At 48.4% G+C, this 18,051-nt stretch overlaps 1 protein-coding gene across 2 annotated transcripts in view; it reads right to left on the reverse strand.

Moving 5' to 3' along the window:
* Positions 1 to 857: 857 nt before the first annotated feature.
* The window catches only part of ankrd50 (ankyrin repeat domain 50), a 33,133-nt gene continuing 15,939 nt past the window's right edge, over positions 858 to 18,051 (reverse strand). For both annotated transcript variants that reach the window (XM_076048021.1, XM_076048020.1), the window contains one exon: positions 858 to 6,552. In XM_076048021.1, the coding sequence (XP_075904136.1) occupies positions 3,017 to 6,552 (3,536 nt within the window). In that variant the 3' untranslated portion in view covers positions 858 to 3,016. The remainder of the gene's footprint in view (positions 6,553 to 18,051) is intronic.

Here is an 18,051-nt window from a genome sequence, read left to right on the forward strand (position 1 = left end):
ATTTACAAGGTAGCTGAGATTTCCAGCCCTCTGTCCGTCACTGTCTGTGCAAGGCAGACAGTGATGGCACAACCTTCTTGACTAGCGTCATATGGCTTTTGCAACTAAACCCCTCCTCCTTACCCGTAAGAAGACTCTGATTGGTCCAGTCATGGTCTGAGCAGCTTCTGAAGATTGGATCTGCAGGACTCCTGACTCTAGACCAAACCAGCAAGGTCGGCTTCCTACAAAAATAAAGCAAGCGTGTCGTTTCCACAGATTAAATTTGTGTTAAGGCTACACAGTTACTCAAAGTCTGAGCCAGTCTGTATATTTGATCTGCTCCCTTGTTTGTCTGAGATGAACCGAGTGAACTGGAGGAAGGGAGGGAGGGAGGGAGGGAGGGAGGTGATGGTACTTGGCACTCTCGACTGTTCCACTTCAGCTCAATCCATTTGTTGTGATGCCTGTAGTGTCCTGGTCTGGCCCTCCATCATTGAGTGGCGAGCAGCAGGGGAAGGCATCGGCAGCCTAAAGAAAAACAAAAGTGTGGCAGAAGAAAAAGACCTCTGGAAAACAGGCTGCAACCGGGAGAGCCGGCAGAAAAACAGGTCTGCTGACTCTGCAGGTCTACCTCCCTTACTCTAGTTTGCAGAGCTAGCAAGTAGCTCCAAAAAATGCAAACTCAAGGTTTATTTGATTATTTTTTCTTAATTTTGCCGTTTCCATGAAATTCCCAATGTGTATGAAAAGCCTTTAAGGAAAGTCACTTTGCAAAAACATTGCGATGAGAATGCAGAAATGAAATCGCCATCCAAAAAGCCTTCAACCACGACTACATCTCCGAGCTCGGAAAGAAATCAGCCGACTCCTCCGTCTTCAGCAGTAAAGCAAATATGTTTATTAAGCACTTTAATATACATCAGAAAATTCCACTTCGTATAATACAGGAATTCTTTTTTTTCGAATGAGAGTTGAATGTACACGGCTGAGCTATTTACAACCCAAATCACCGGCGGCCAAATCAAGAGGCGACAGACGGAAACGCGGTCAGGACAAACGAGATGATTGACCCGATAAGACTCCAGAATGCCCCCCCCCCCCCCCCCCCCCCCCCCCTATGTTGCCGTTTCCAGACATAATCCTGCCTGGAATCCTTCCAACGACCCTCCATGGTGATCATCCACTTGAAGAGCTCCACTTTCACTTGGGCTCGTTTGTGTTTGTGCATGCGACGGGGTTTCTGAAACACTGCGCCCGCCCCCCCTTAGGCAAAAAGAAAAAAAGGAAAAAAAAAAAGTGTTTCTTGGCGAAACACCGTTGGCAGTTTGACGGTATGAAAAGCTCGCAAGGATATGACACAGTCTGTAAAGGCTGCAGCAGCTCCGCGTGGCTCATGAGAAACAGATGTTATGAATCCCTCAGCAACACAGTCAAGCTCCGCCTCCTCTCTGACTCCCGTGGGGCGGGGGTTAATTCCTGTCGAAGCGATAGTCCAGTTTCTCACAGGCAGAAGGCGGAACAGAGTTGTGTTGTTTCAACTTTGGCTTTGCGACTCTTGCATGTCGACCCGCATCGTTCGTGGCTATGAGTTATTTTTTATGGCAGAAACCCCTTTTAATAGTTTTGTGCAATGTCCCGAGGGGAGGGGTGAAAAAAATCCACTGGAAACGAAACAACATGACGAGGACGCGAAGCCGGAGTTTTGTTTCTTGCACGGCAGCATATCACGTGTCACACTGCTTTGAGTTGCTGTTTTTACTTGAAACTGCTGCATTTAGCACCAAACCTTTGCTGACAGTACACAATGAGTTATCCATATAGTTTTGATGCACACAAAAATGACACACACAAGCAAAAAACAAAAAAACAAAAAAAACAAAAAAAAAAATCCCATAGGGACAAAATTACTTTTGACTTTTTTTGTAACATTTTCAATGAACCTTCCTCTTTTTATATTCACAATAATACACAAACGCACAAAGCCAACAAAAGTCTAAAATAACTGCAGGCAACTTCTGAACACAGCACCATGGTAGAGCGTTATGCAACATGATGGGAGAAGAAGAAAAAAAGTGGCTTTTTTTCCCCAAAAGAAATAATAAATACGCTCTTGAAATGAACAGCTATAGCCATAAACATATTACACACGACAGAGGTTTAGCTCACGCGTCAAGATTAACACAGAGTATTTGGGGTCTCTAGAGAAAAGGCAGACTGTCAATGCGCTTGGATTCAAGCCTTGGCATCAGTTACTGTTGTGTCTGCTCTTTGTGCCAATGCACTCAGTGGTACACTGCTGTCAGTGTATAAAAGGAGACGGACCAGAGATTAAAGAAAATATAATAATAATAATAATAATAATCATAATAATAATAATAATAATGATCGCATTGGTATGTCAGGTAAAACATGGATGGGATACAAAGTGAATAGAGCAAATGCGTGTCTGTCATCTCACTCATTTTAAAAGTGCATACACTGTTTATTAAATAGCATAACTTTAAATTAAAATGATAAGTTTGCATGAATACACGAGGAAAGGCTGTAACAGATGTAGGCACATCGATGTATCAGTTCACATAAACCTCAGGCAGCAACCAACGAGCGCCCCCTCTGGGTATTACTTTTTACAAAATGTTTTTTTTTTTCTTGTTGATGCAGATGAAAAGAGTTGCTTTGGCACATTATCCCCGACTTCTGCACGGTGAACGCAATTCAAAACATCTGACACGATACAGGAATGACTCTGGGTTGAGCTGTTTAGTTTGGAGGGGAAAAGGTCTGATTATCCAGACTGAGGCATTCTTCATGCAGGTCCAATTAAATCCGACTAATGGGGGTTGTATCGAGTGCATTCCGGTATCAACTCAAAAATCACTTATTAGCCTCCAGGTTAGTCTCGAACAGATGAGCACAAGTCTGACCTACTTTCTGTCATTGTCACCTCAGTTTGAACTTTTGAGAGAAAAAATTGATGGGTTGCAACAGGAGCAAATACTGGAGGGGCTATTTTGAGAAGTACTTGTTAACCCGGCTATAATGGTGTCTCCTTTTTGTAGTTGAACCCAGGGTCTGTTCCTTCAATCTGCAGTTTCAGGGCTTGTTTAAGGCTTAGCTCGGTATCGCCGATAGGATAGTTCTCTAGAACCTCCTGGTGAACCCGGCTCTGTGCAGTCCGTGGAACCGCCACCCTGCTCAGGAAAACCTGATTACCCTGTAGATGATAGTTGGGGTTGGTCATGATGCCGTTCCTCTTTTTCTCAGAACAGCTCTGTTGCTGGATGTAGAACTGGTCTTGGGCCTGCACCCTGTCCTGCCGAATTGACCCGCCAATCATGATCTTGCAGTGGGGATCCTTGACTGCAATGTTTGCTACTGATTTGTTGAGGGCAATCCTCTTGTCGAACTGCGTCATCTCGTACTCTAGAACCTGGCCTTGGCTCGATCCACTGTTCTTGCCTTTTTTCTTGTCCTGCCCTTTACCATTTGTTGTCTCATTCCCGGTTTTACTTCCCTTTGTTGACTTGAGCCCGGGTTTTAACTGGGACCAATCGAAGTCACTGGATGGAGACGAAGGCTGCTGATTGATGGACTTCGTTGTGGAGGAAGGGGACACGATGGACTGCCGGCTCCGGCTGCGAGGCAGTGAGTGCTGTTGGATTTGCTCTGTGAACGTCAGGCCGTGGAAACTGTCGATTGGCACAGTCTGGGCCGTGGCGGTGGACGATGTGGTTCTCAACGAGGAGTTCTTTGAACTTTTAAGGGAATTATTAGATAGCGACGACTTCTGTCTGTCCACAGTAGAATCGGGAGATTCTGATGGTGAACTGAAAGCATGGACAGGTCCGTTGGTAAGACCACGACCAGATGACTGCATGTCTCCTGCTCCTGTGCTCCCAGAGCTGCTGGATTTGATGGTGAGGGACTGCATTTTACCAGTTACTGACAAGGGTGTTTTCTCTTCCATGGTGTGTACTGGTGAGGGGTTGCAGCCATTGATAGTAGTAGCCCCGTACTTTTCCAGGAGTTTTATGATCATTGTATGGCCACCTTTGGCTGCCACTCTTATTGCTGTACGTCCAAACTGATCGGCATGGTTTGGGTCGGCTCCATTTTCGAGAAGAATCTGTACAACGTCAATGTGGCCCTCTTGTGCGGCTATGCCCAACGCCGTTGCTCCCTGGTTGCATGTATGGTCAACATGTGTGCCATTCTCAATCAAAAACTGCACAACCTTTGTGTGTCCTTGCCACGCCGCTGACTGGAGGGCCGATCGCCTCTCGTTATCACAGGCGTTGACGTCAGCGTGGAAGTTTATCAGCAGCCTCACCATTTCGACGTGCCCTTGCCAGCAGGACACATGGAGGGCTGTTCTGCCCTCAGTGTCGCACGCTTCCACGTTTGCTCCATTTTCAAGGAAATATTCGGTCATGGCAAGCTGATTTTCGAGTGCCAAGATGTAAAGCGTTGGGCGTCCATCTGCGTCTTTGTGATCGATGTCAGCACCTCGGCTCAGAAGCAGCTCGACTATGTCCCTGTGACCTTCCAGTGCTGCCACCCTGAGTGCATTCCGTCCATCATATCCCCTCTCATCAATGCAAGACTTGTTTTCCAGAAGGATATGCACACAGTCATAATGTCCCTCTTGTGCTGCCAGGATCAACGGTATTCTACCGTCGTTATCCACCTCGGTGCAGCGGGCACCTTGCTCAATAAGGGCATTGCAGACTTGGCGGTGGCCCTCAAATGAGGCCATGTGCAGCGGTGTCCAGCCTGCGTCGTCCCGGTGATTCTCGTCCAGACCTCTGTCCAGCAGAGTTCTGACTACCTCCACATTGCCTTGAGCAGATGCAATGCTCAGCACAGTCCTCCCCTCGCTGTCAATGCTGTCCACTGCCGCCCCCCAGAAAAGCAACGTGTTGACTACAGAGGCGTGGCCCATGGAGGCTGCAGCAAGGAGAGGAGTGCGACCATTGTTGTCCGTGTGATCGACGTCAGCCCCGCCTTCCAAGAGCAGATCGACCACATCTACGTGTCCTTCATAGCCAGCCACAAGTAGGGGAGTCATGCAGTCTTTGTCGCAGTGGTCAACCTCGGCTCCCCTGTCGATGAGAAGGCTGACGACGGAGGCGTGCCCTTTGCTGGCAGGCACACAGAGAGCGGCCACAGAGAGTGCGGTCCTGCCATCAACATCTTCGTGATTAACCTCCGCCCCATGGTCGAGGAGGTGCTCGACAATCTCTCTGTGCCCCATGTATGCAGCAGCAATGAGAGCTGTTCGTCCTTCGTTGTCTGCCTTGTTCACTTCGGCGCCATGCTGAAGGAGGTTCAACACTATGTCTTCGTGGCCTCCCCACGCGGCAGCCCTCAGCGCAGTTCTTCCGTCTGCGTCGGCACAGTCCACTTTGGCGCCGGCGTAAAGCAGCGCCGACACAACTTCTGAATGTCCGCCCCAGGCTGCTGATCGCAGCGCCGTCCACCCATCATGATCTGTGTGGTTTATATTGGCCTCACAACCAATCAGACAATTCACCACTTTAGTATGACCCTGCCTGGCAGCAAGAGTCAGAGCTGTTTGTCCATGGTTATCCTCTAGCTCCATGTTAGCCCCTCTGGATATGAGCAGGTTGACCACATCGAGATTTCCGCTGTATGCAGCATTGGCTAGCAGAGTTCTGCCGCTAGAATCACACTGGTTGACAGACGCTCCGTTGTCAAGCAGTGTCCTTATTGAGTCCTCTCTTTCGAGGGCCTGTTGTACAATACATGATGCATGGTCATCCTCATTGTTTACGTGCGCTCCAGCTTTTACAAGAAGTTGTAGGACCTCCTGTTCTCTCGGTATGGAGGTGGTCAGTGAGTCTTTCGCAGGAGTGCCATTCCAAACCATCCACAGAGCCAAATTAAATGGCTCGATCTGCAGATTGGAGTTGACGAGATGCAGAGCAAACTCCTGCACTTCGAGCGGTTTGAGCTGCTTCGCTCGGCATGTGTAACTCATTGCCAGCATTCGATGTCCCTCTGCTGCGTTGCACAAGTACTTCTGGGTGCAATGCTTCACATCCAGAAGCCACTCAGCAAAACTGTAATGAAAAAGTATTTTAGTACTCCCAAGGCCCTCAACCAACAACTTGGAGAGAATGTCCATCTTCTTCTGAAACTCTTCCATTGTCAGAGTCATGTTTTTGGTCCATACTGCGTGGTACAGTTCTTTGACTGTCAGTGGCCTACAGGTGGCAAGGATTACATTGAGGATTGGCTGCACTTTGGCAAACTGTTTTCTAACAAAAAGTCTTTGGCAAAGCCACAGGTAGAGGCCGTTCAGAGTGCCAGGTATGTCCCGGATCTCACGGAGCATAATAAAGTTCTCGACCACGCCATCCAGCACACGCTCCAGGTAGAGGAAGCAGCCGCTGCTTTTGATGTGAAGTTGATTTAGCATCTCAGCCGTCTCCTTGGTGAGGTGCTGCCTCAGCGCCTCCTCCTGGTCCAGCCGATGGAGAATGTACTGCTGAACATCCTTGACGATGTAGGCCTTGCGCAGGTCATCCAGGCTGATTTTGCGGAATCCTGAAAGAAAAATAAATCAAAAGGGAACAATATTAGAGAAGACTTATAAACCCAGCACAATATGCAGTTGAGTCACGAGGAGTATGTTGAGTTGAACTTAGCGAGTATATGTTTAAGATATAATATATGTATCTTAAAAAAAAGAAGAATATGATTACAGGTATTACAGACACGGATAACCAGCAGAGTTTTAGATCCCACAAGATTTGACCTTGAGAGCAAAACCTATATTTATCCGCTGATCTTGTACTTCTGTGCGTTTGCGTTAGGTAAACCTCTAATTTCCTTGGGCCTACCATAATTAAGAGTTAATCCTTTATTGGCCTTCAGGGTAACAGAGAGCACAACCCATCTGGTTCGTGGAAGCAGACATGAGCAGGAAGAATTTGCAGTCGGTTTTAGCTCTTGAAGAAGCAGGTCAACAGGTCAAAGCCTTAAGTGGATGAGTGGATGCGGAGGCAATTTTCATGTACGATTCATTTTTGCTATAAAAGTATGGCTGCATGATAATAAAATCCAAATAAATTGAAATTAAACATGTTTTTTGCTTGTGCCTATCGATTTCCGCAAACATCAGAATAAATAAAATGTTTGTACCTGCTTTTGGGGAAAAAATAAAACCCAACATAAATCCATAATGACCAGAATGTGTTGAAATAATGCTGGTACAAGGAAACATATTTATTTTGGTGAGAAGTTGACTTAGTAATGCAAGTCGTTCATTGATTTTAGAGTTTATAAGCGTTTAATCAACAGATCCGTGGCAGACCCTCAAGGGATACAAGAATCATTATGACGCACAGCAATGAAGACGCTGTTATGATGCCTGCGGCACGTCATTGGACCATTCAACAACTCTCTGATGCGTCACACATCATCATGCGACATGCTCCCAGCGTAAATGGTCTAAAAAAAGACAAAGAAAAAAATGATTGTAGTAGGTCTTAAACGGAAACGATCTGAAACGGAAATTCCTCTCCATAATGTCCTTCCATAATGTCCAATCTGTCCAGAAGGCCAAGGACAACTTTTATTTACACTTCCAATTGGTCTTGGGGGTTTATGGGCAGGGATAAAAGCGACATAGGATATGTTACAAGAACACTCAGGCTCACAACTGTAGCCAAGGCCTGGTTGTCCATGGGCTAATTAACACTAACTCTCTAAGAGGAAGGTAATTGTGTTTTGGCATCTCATTACTCACCAAGTACAGACAAAGAACCACTGTTAAGAATTTTGTTGAAAAGGCAAACGAAAAAAGATGGTGCTTTGATTCTATAACAACCCTTTTGTCACGTGTACACGGCGCCTTTCTGTGGCATGAGACAGCGTTTGTGTTCACCGGGCGGCTTTTGTGTGGGAGGCTGTGAAATCTTACTCCACACAGGCCCGGAGCCTAAGACACCTGGAGGCAAGATAACAAACCTGGTGAGTCTAACGAGAGTTCCCATGCAGCTGCTGACAGTTTGAACAACGGATCCGGGTAAACACGGAGCTGTTGGTTTCCTTTATCACCTGCCTTTGAGTTTATTTAAGACTTGCATGTCTGCGTTTGGCAGTGCCTGAAAATGGTCCTGTTACGCTTTGTCCTTGAAGCGTTTGTTTGGTCTGATAAGACTAATTGAAAGTAAAGCGATCTTATTTGTACAAGAGATGGCCCTCATCAATCAGCCAATAGCACCACTCAAAAGGGGCTGATCAGATAACGCAAAGATGCCAGATGACGGTTCTTTTTTTTTTTTTTTATCATTTAGCACTCTTTCTTTCTGTCTCCTCGTCCTTTATAGAGCCATACGTTTACCTCCATTGTTGATCTCTGGAGCTTTAGGGCTTCCTAATGAATCGGAGGAGTTGTAACGAGCAGTTTTGAGGCTTCACCTCCGTGTCGGGACGGTTAGTCAAGTCGGTCGTGTCGCTACTGTAGGCGCCTAAATGTAGCAATCAAAAAGTGAATCAGCATTGATTCAAGTCCGTGACGGCCGCTGGATTAAAGACGCAGACACCTACACACAATATTAATTAAAAAGTAAAAATACAATTGGAATCAATGACCTTAAAAACTATGAATAGCAGTAAAAAGCCAGTAAACAAAAACAAATGCTCGTGTCAACACAACTTTCTGGTCGCTATCAGTTCTATGATACGTTCTACCTCACATGCTAATTCAAATTGTGCTTTGGGCAAAAAAAGTAAACACAAAAAACTTGCAATTTCACGCTTTGTTACTTAGATGTATGAGTGGAACTAAGTGGCAACACGGAATTTAATAGAACACATAAGGAGAAAATAATTAAGTTAATATTCACGTCTCCAGATGTAATTGAATGTATGACAGCTGCGCAAATTGTTTTAATAACAAGAGCCATAAAGTATCGCTCCCCGGCATTGGACCATATAATTGCCGAGTCATTACAAAAACTCAATGACCCTAACCCACTTTCAGCCCGCTATTGTTTTCGGAGGCTGTGCGCATTTTCCGCCCGTCCCCTCTTTACTTTTCCTGCTCCCACTCCAGCTCTAAACACATCTCTGACGTTACCGCAGACCGACACACAGCGAGCTCGAGCGCTTTCACCTCAGATTTATTTTTTTCTTTTTTTTTTTTACCTCTAATGTAATCTTAGATCGGGTAATGGGGGTCGAGGGGCGAGCAGGGGGGTTCTAAGCCTCGTAAGCGTTTCTCTTCCAAGTGCCCTCACTCACACTTCAAGCACTGCTGATCAGATTTCAGCCTCTTTCAGTCCCTCGTCCTCCCTGCCTTTTGTTCTTGGTTATTTTCAGTCGGGCTTGGAAGTCAAACAACCCGGCGTACTTCCCCTTTTAATAGTCTTTTGGAAACCTGGCTTGTTTTCATACTGCTGCCCGATCACGAGTCTTCAGTCAACACAATGGCACAGGTCTACTTCACAATGTTACAAGGAAAGAAGGATGAGTGTTGTGCTGTCCTGACTGTGACTCTGTAGCCATGATGATGATGAGGAGGAGGATGAGGAGGAATGGCCCTCATAAGCTTCGCAGCCAGTCCTTCTTTGGATATCCTGGGTTTGCTCCAGCTAGGACAGGAAACCCACAGGCTGAGGGTGGGGGGGGGAGGCCGTGGAAGGAGGAGGGGGAGGAGGGTACATCCAGCTCAGGATAAAGTGTGACATTTAATATTTTGTCTTGCTGCAGATTTGTTCCATTTGCAGACAGACCAGAAAAAGAAAAAAAAGCTAAACTAAACAAAACAAAGCGAGACTCTGAGTGAGCATTACAGCCCAATTCCGGAGATGTTACTCCATCCCAAATCTTTTCTCTGGGGAACAAAAGAGGAATGCTTCTGTGCTGTTGTAGTTTATGATAAACACTTTCTCCTTCATTCCACAGTCGCTGACACACCAAATTATGAAGACGCAGCGACTGGGAAAGCTGGAGGAGGGACGCCAGGAGCGGAATTTGGCTGCAGCTACCATGAAATAAAGCACTTGCTGTGTCATAAAAGTAAGAAAAGGCTGAGGAAGAAAACTCTCTTCGGAACGCGGTTAGAGGCAGATGAGCGACAATTTCCACTTTAGTCGACGGCAGATGTCGGTTGGATATCAAATGAAAAGTCGCACCCATTATTACTGCCCGACTCCTGCAGACAGAGCAATAAAACAACCACTGGGGGAGAGAATTCAACCTGGGTTTGATGACTGCGGTGTAACAGCCGCTGCCATTAAGTACTGCGCTAAAGTGCAAGAAAGTTTTACCAACTTCGAACTGCAGAAAGCCTTCCAAAACCTACTTTCTAGGGTTCCAGTAGACACTCGCGACGAGCGGCGGGGCTGGGCACCGCTAGCAAGCGAGCGGCACAAAACTGAGGAGCGTGTATGCGCAATAGTGCAACTGCGGTCCAGAGTCTGGACAAAAGTAAGCGGCAAACAAGCAACAAATGACGCATTCATCAGAGCGAGGGATGCGGCTCCCGAGCGCGGGCCTCCCAGCCAGCTGCTGCTGGTTGCGGAGCTGGATGGCGGCCACGGGAGACGCAGCCCCGTGCACAAAAGACTGACTGTTTGCCATCTAGATTAATATTTCAGATGACAAACGAGGCAGCAGAGCAATCGCAAGTCCGTGCCCATCGGACAGGCCTCGGAAAAACGACGGCAACTCGGATCCGGCACGTTCGCTGGTGAGACACCATCTTAGGGGTCATTTGATCCACAAAGAAAACAGAAACTCAAGCCTCGCTGCTGCCCCGCTCGTCCTCGGGCTCTCCAGCAAAAGCCCGCGTTTGACTAACGTCTGTTCGACAGCTGCAGCGTCCCCCAGCTCCCAGAAAAAAAAAGAGAGAGCGGCAACCTCCTGAGTGCAAGTATGCGGATGAGCGTCGGCTCCAACGGTCTGCAAACAACAACGGTGGGAGAGCACTGTTATTTAATCTTTGAAAAATACTGCAGAGCGTCTATAGTTTGACAAATTCTACTCTGACAGAAGAACAGGGAGATAACACATTCTGCTTTTATCTTGCATGAATGCGGCTTGTTCACAAGTGGGGGGGGGGAAAGCCGGCCACTGAGAGGCTTTGACACCAATTATACTTGTTTGACTGTGCACAGGGAACTGATGGCAAGAGAGAGAGTAAAGAAAAAAAAAAGTCTTTCGCATGTGCGGCTGCGTTCATTCCCTGCCACGCTGAGCAACCGCCAGACGGGTGAGACGGCAGAATTATTACACTTAACAATTAAATTCACGTTAGGCTGGTAGGCAGGGAGGCACGAAAAACACTCCTGCCCGGACACGACTCGCAGCCCAAGTTCAAACAAGATGCAAAGAGGTTTCCAGTCAGACCTGTTGTGGGAGCTCCCCATGCGGGTGGTGGCGGGGGGCTGCTGAGGTGAGGGCGGAGGAAAAACAGCAATGTGCCACAGGAACTTTTCAGACAGAAAGTGCAAAAGGATGCCGGCCGTGACTTATGGCTTGGAAGTGAAAATGCAGGGATTTTTTGCTGCAGTTGTAAAAAAAAGCTGAGAAACAGCCACGAGCTTCAAACTGTTATTCCCCCTGGTGGCTACAGCATCGCCATATTTTAAAACTTAAGTTGCCGGTGAGGCCTTATTTAATGACAATCCTGAGAGCGAAACTGAACCTTCAATAGGTCAAAGTCAGCGCAGCACAGTTAAATCATCCGGTCATCAATATAAGAGAAGGCAGGAATTAAAATAAGCTCCTCCCTCAGTTTGCATCAAAGTTTGAGCACACGACTGAGGTGGTTTTGGAAAGTCCACAAACATCTGGTGTGCATCTCGGCTAATGATCACAGCTTTGTGTCCCTCATGTTAACGACGGCTCTTTTGTCATCGTCTCTCGGATGACTACAAGTGTCCCCGGAAATCTAAAGCGAAGATTAATTGGAAAGAAGAGTACCTTGAAGCAGCACCTCTGTTTCTCCTTTTTTATGCAAAAACAAAAAAGAAATATTTGTTTTGTTGGCAATGGTTGGCATGCAAATGCAAGAGCAGCCGAAGAACTGCGATGCTTGCTTCTCTAATTATCCCTGTTTTGTAAAGCTAAATAATTGAGTTTGTTTTAGGCTTTGGCATTAAACCAAACAGATATTTTCATGCAAGGCATAACAAATGTGGACATGACGACGACTGAAATGTTCAGGTTGAAAGAAAAAAAGAAAGCATTCAAACAAGAAGCTCAGTGAAAAGCACACACGCATCTATCTTGGACACAATGGAAGACAAAGCCAGCCAGGCACCAGGGGGGTGGAAGGCTGCCATCATGTGATTTTGAATGACAGGAGCTCATTAGATGGTCGCGTGTGGCCGACTCTGAAAGCTCTTCACCTGGTCCAGGCACATAATGGAGAGACGGTGGAAGAAAATAGCATCAATGTCAGAGCAACAGGCCACTGCAGGAGTGATGACTGGAAACTTTAAAACATGTGTAGATGGAACAGGTGACCAGGACCAGTAGAGAGTCCACCGCCAGTCACCTGGTTCCCTTCCCACCAGCCTCCTCAACTCCAGTCGCACAATCCAGACGCAAGAGGGATATCACGAAACGGCTGACCCACAAGTGACTCCGTAACAGCCCGACCAACACATGTTTCTATTCACCTGCACAAGAGGCCGTCCAAGGTCCGGCTGCCCAGTCTGGGCTTTTATTGGCCATCACATCAAGCCATTATCTGCTATCGACAGGCGCTGCCAGGAAAGTCTGGAGTCACTTGACAGAGATTTCGAAGGGGGAGGAAACGTCCGGGCAACGGCTCCCGTACGAGGCAGTTTGCTTGCGGAATCAGGTACTTGCCGAGTCATTCTTGGCATGCGGGTCAAGAGGGGGGGTGGGGAATCCCTCTTCTTCCATTAAACAAATCCAGGCTAAAACACGCAAGGAATGCCGCCGCGTTTATTCCAACTAAAAGTTAATTAAGCCTTCTTGTATTCCTGCCTTATACTCGAGACTCTGACTCGTCGCGCTGGCCCGCCGGTGGCATCAAAGGTGAAGGAGCTCACTCAGTAATTTGTCGGGGACGTGCCGCATGCCAAAGGGCATCACCTCGGGTGGAACGAGGGCAGTCGGCGCTGCAGCCGAGGTGTTGCAGATACAGACGAGGCAGGCCTGTAATTTGCCAGGGCTGTCAGACTTCACGGTGGTAAATTACAGCATTCAGCCGGGATTATGGTCCCGGGCTCGTCTAAAGTGCGGCTCGACGCGCAGCATCGCAGACGACGACTTTTACATGGACGTAGACGTGTCTGTGTAAGCCTCTCCCCTCCCCCTCCCCCGCTTTGGTCAGGGGGGGGTGGACTAATTAAATGCGTCGTCCTCACTCTCAGGCACGGAGGCAACGAGAAAACTGAGAACCAGAGGAGAGGAGAATGCAGCTCTGGTGGCATGAGGCGTTTCATCTCAATCCAGACTGAAAAAAAGAATTATTTAAAATGTTCTTTTTTTTTTTACATCATAAATAGACTTTTTAATTATCGGCTCAAAGAAGTGGCTTGGAGCCTCGACAGCATTCAAAAGTCAAAGCCGCTCTTGGCATCTATAATCTCTCATAAAACCTTTTTTTTTTTTTTTCTAAATTTCACTTTCAAGTTTGCAGTGGCTCTGCAAGTTTCGGGCCGTCAAGAAAATTCTGCAGCGAGATGTGAATTGACCGGCGGGCCGCTGAGCTGCAGCCATCTCTGACGCTCCACGGGGAGCATTCCGGGCGCCCCGGAGAAGAAATAAACTATCCTCGATGCTCTTTACGACCGTGTTTGCGTTGTCAGTGGGCCAGAGGTTCCCCCGCCCACCTCTCATCCCCCTCCCCCCCCAGCTAAGGACTCACACATTTGACCAAATGCAAAGTATGCAGAAAAAAAAACACGGCCTTGGACGTGTTGTAAGACTTTTTTCGACCTTGATGCCCTGCCTCATGTTCACACGAAGGCCCGGGGACAAAGAGGTTGTGTGTGTGTGTGTGTGTGTGTGTGTGTGTGTGTGTGTGTGTGTGTGTGTGTGTGTGTGTGTGTGTAGGTGGGGGTTGCTCACTTTAAACAGGGCTGCTCTTTTTTATTTGTGATCATTGGCGATAAATCAGCTCTGTCTCTCGCCGAGCTGGGGGAAATAAAGCTCCATTCACGGGCGAAGCAGAGGCGGACGCAGACGATGCGGTCCGAGCCCCTGCCAGGGTGGGCCACCCGCTCTCTGAGGGGGGACGTCGACTTGCAGGAAACTAAAACACAGGGCCCAGCGCCAGAGTTGGGACATTTCCTCAGGGTGGCCGCGGAATTTTCTGGCCGTTGGAGGTGGAAGAGGAGGAGGAGCTGAGTTGTTTGAAAAATAAGCATGCGCAAATCGGTCATTTCGGAGAGGGAATAAGACCCCGCCCCCCTCCATCATAAAACCTGAATGGGATTGAGTGTTTCCGTACAGCCGCATGTTGCCGTAACATTCCTCAGCGTGAGCTGGGAAACGTAAATGTCTTAATTACCGCTGCGACTCGTTGCTTTTTGTGGGGCTCCTTCCAAAAATGGCCTCCGAGCCTCCAACCAGCACTGACAAACCCAGGGAACAGAAAGAGGAGAACGGACAGTCTTTTGGACTGGGACTTATCTCAGAGCTTTCATTTCTCGCAGCAGCTCCAGCGACATTTTGGGTTCATATCGTTATTATTATGGAAGCGGCTGAAAAATGAACACCTTTGTCACAGTGTCTGCACCATCCCCCGGCTCATGTCAGATCCCCCCCCCCCCGCCATCCCAACCGTGGCCTGCGCTCACTCTTGTTTACCGCTTTCTTTTAGCCGGGGCTGCGTCTGCATCATCCTCGAACCCACCTGCCTCCTGCACCTGCAGATTAGTCACAGCGCGTTTTCACCCCGGAGGAAGAATTCAAGCCGCGGCGTTGCAGAGCTTAGTGCGTGTATTTTTATTCTATTTCATTTTCACCTCGGCGGCCCTGCACCCTGATGCCGCTTGCAACTTCAGGGTCTGATGAGAGGTAAAAAATAGAATCTCGTTGGGTTGCTTTTGCTCAACTGTGCTCGGTTCTGCATCGGCAGCAATAGTAGGAAATTAGATCGACGGGGCAACGGCGTCCGCTGAGGATTTTCAGCTTTTTTTGGTAACGCCAATTATTGTGCTCCGGCACCACTGCGATGAATCTCCGTGGTTACGCATCGCCAGCTTTTTCTTTGCGACCGGCGGGGCATCAACGAGCGCCGCAATTCTCCTCGTACAAAATACCGGAAGGCGCTTTTTAGATGTGCCCTCTCTTGAACCACAGGCCGAGGAGAGAACCTTCCCGCAGCTCCAACACAGCGAACGACAGATGGTTGCCATTACCGCTCGGTGACGTTGTCTGCTCGTGATAACAAAAAGATCACGCACGCCAAGGCCGAGGCAAATGCAAACGGAGGGGATTAGGATCGAAACTTGGCAAGGGATGAATGACTCGTGTTCTTTGACGGAAGAAAAAAAATGGGTGCGACAAACGTACAGAATACCTACGATTTTCTGTTTCGTCGTCGGGAGCGTATTCCCAAGGTAACATGAGGACAAAATGGAAAAGAGCAGTCGTCTCCTCCTCCAGTCCTCCACTCCGTGCACGTCGGCTACCGTGAGGCTGAGCGCTCGTTTCCTTTCAGAGGCCCGGGACCCTCGTCCCCGCGGCTCCACTCCACTCCACTCTGCCCTCCCTCTTCCCTTTCCTCCCCTCCTTCCCTTCTGCCCGAGGGCTCGTCGAATTGGCACAGATTCCGCGCGGCTCCCGACTCGAAAATCGCTGCCTAAGTGTTTCCACTCCGCTACCCCCGTCGCGGCCTTACGCAGCCGGCGCGCAGACGGGCTACGTGCGAAGCTTTTCCATGAGGCTGCGGTCGCTCGGGACGTCGGCTTCGCCTTCAGAGGAACACAAGGTTTTTATTTATTTATTTATTTTTTGTCCAAACGTGATTCCCAAAGACTCGGGGGCCATCATCGACGGCGGAGTGGAGGTGTAACGCGAGTCAGCCAGACGGATGCTCTCCGCAGAATTCTCGCACTCGTCCCAGCGCAGGACAGAAAAGGCCTTTGTTTGTGGGGCCTTTTTCGGGGGCCCGAGCGGATGCGAGCGAGTCACCGTGCGGGAGGATTCAGAGTGACCCCTTCTTCCTGCTTCGTCTCGGAGGTGTCGAGAACTTCCCGCAGAACATTCCTGGTCTGAGGCAGCGGGGGGAATAAGAGCTGAGCAAGGACGCAAGAATTCAGGGGCTCCGAGCCGATGCAACCAATGTGTGAAACACATTTTAAAAGGCAAAAGAAAAACACTTTCGCTCCTTTGATTTTTTTTTTTACTTTATTTTAGAGATCCTAAAGAAAACGACTGCAACAAAGTCCCTGCAAAAAATGACCTTCTGGTTAAAAGTCATCCCTCAAACTTTATCAACAATGTATTCACACAGCGGCAGAGTTCTCGTCGCCGGCGGCCAGATTATACTGGGAAAAGCTGCGCAGCCTCCACCCCAGACGAAATGGGCCGCTCATATAAAATAGTAGCTGGCGTCGCGTGGAGCATGAAAGTGGAGGCTTCTGGCAGGTCAACGCCGTCTCTTGACTTGTAAACGGCATGAAGGATATTTTTACTCTTGGCCTCGATCTGATCCTCTCCAATGCTCCGGTCAAGCTTGGGTTCCGCATGGATAAGAATTATTCGCACTGCAGACGTCGTAGCGCGGAAGGCAAGCTAACGGGTGGGTGGGGGCACGTGGATGAATGTGCCAACGCGTCCGTGTAACGTCCGAGTGGTGAGAAAAGGCCCTTCTGGCAAAAGAATTTCCAGGGATGGAAACCGAAAAGCGGAAGAGTGAACCCAGACAAAACAACAGGCGGCGCTGCGAGGCAAAAGGACAAAGGTCGCGTCCCGCTGCAGTGCGCGTCCTCCGAGCGTCTCAAAGGAGAAGCCCGTTCCTCTTGAAATATCACCGGCTGAATCTGGAATCTGGAGCATCGCGGTCACGTGAACGCAGTGGCAGAAAGCTGGGGGGGGGACGGGGGGGGACTGGATGCCATTCATTCCTCTAAGATGGAGGCCGCGCCGTCAGATATGTGAGATTGGCTCGGCTCCTTCGCTCAAAAGGAGAAAGCGGCAATTTGAATAAGAGCCCCGGCAACATTTGGCCGGCGTCACGAGAAGGAGGAGGAGCAGTGAAAGAAAGAAAAAGGGACGAGAAGAGAGTCCGTCCAGAAGAGAAAGAAAAAAAAGAATGGACATAATGGAGATAATGTTTATGAGATTGTTCCAAGATGAAATTGCCTAGAAATGATATTAAAAACAAACAGCCAGGCGGCTTTTTGGCGAGCAGCATATATAAAAAAAACAAACAAAAAAAAACCCAGTACAATCACCCAGCGGCATTCTCAACTAGAGTGCATCTCAGATAAAAATCTCTCATTAGCAGCATTCACATCTGTGGCCAGTATGGCTGTAAAATCCACTGGTGACTCCACTGTCAACATTTCAACCAGATCGTTTGAATCAGTGGTTTGGGGCTGATAGAGAGCACACACACACACACACACACACACACACAAAATGGGATTTCACATAAACTGCTTCTGAAAGGAAATCAAATATTCTCCATCTGCGTTTGCCGAGGACTCATTTTTTTTTTGTAGTTTTCTTCTTTGCTTTGGCTGTGTGGACACTGAAGTCCAGAGTCTCATGGAGAACCAACGCAGACACTCTGATGCTGGAAGAGAGCGCGGCTGGCAGCGGCAGAGGCGGGGAGGTTTGCAGCACAGTCGGTGCCGCGACGCCCACCGACTTGTCTCGAAGCCACTCGCACCGTTTTGGAAAGCAGATGGGATCGCACCAGCCGACGCTCGGGTTTCACTTAATCCCCCAGAGCCGCACCTGATCATTTAGCTCCCGCTTTCAAGCGCTGTGTCGAGGCGACGGCGTCGCGTGAAAACTTCTAAGGAGAGTTCAGGTGCTATCATCTCTTAAAGCACAAGGTCCTGGTTCTAACCTCCCCAAAATCCTTGAGGCTCAGTTTCA

The sequence above is a fragment of the Nelusetta ayraudi genome, unplaced genomic scaffold (genome assembly GCF_046127955.1).
Source record: "Nelusetta ayraudi isolate G7.1 ecotype Tasmania unplaced genomic scaffold, CSIRO-AGI_Nayr_v1 ptg000097l, whole genome shotgun sequence".
NCBI classification, from domain to species: domain Eukaryota; kingdom Metazoa; phylum Chordata; class Actinopteri; order Tetraodontiformes; family Monacanthidae; genus Nelusetta; species Nelusetta ayraudi.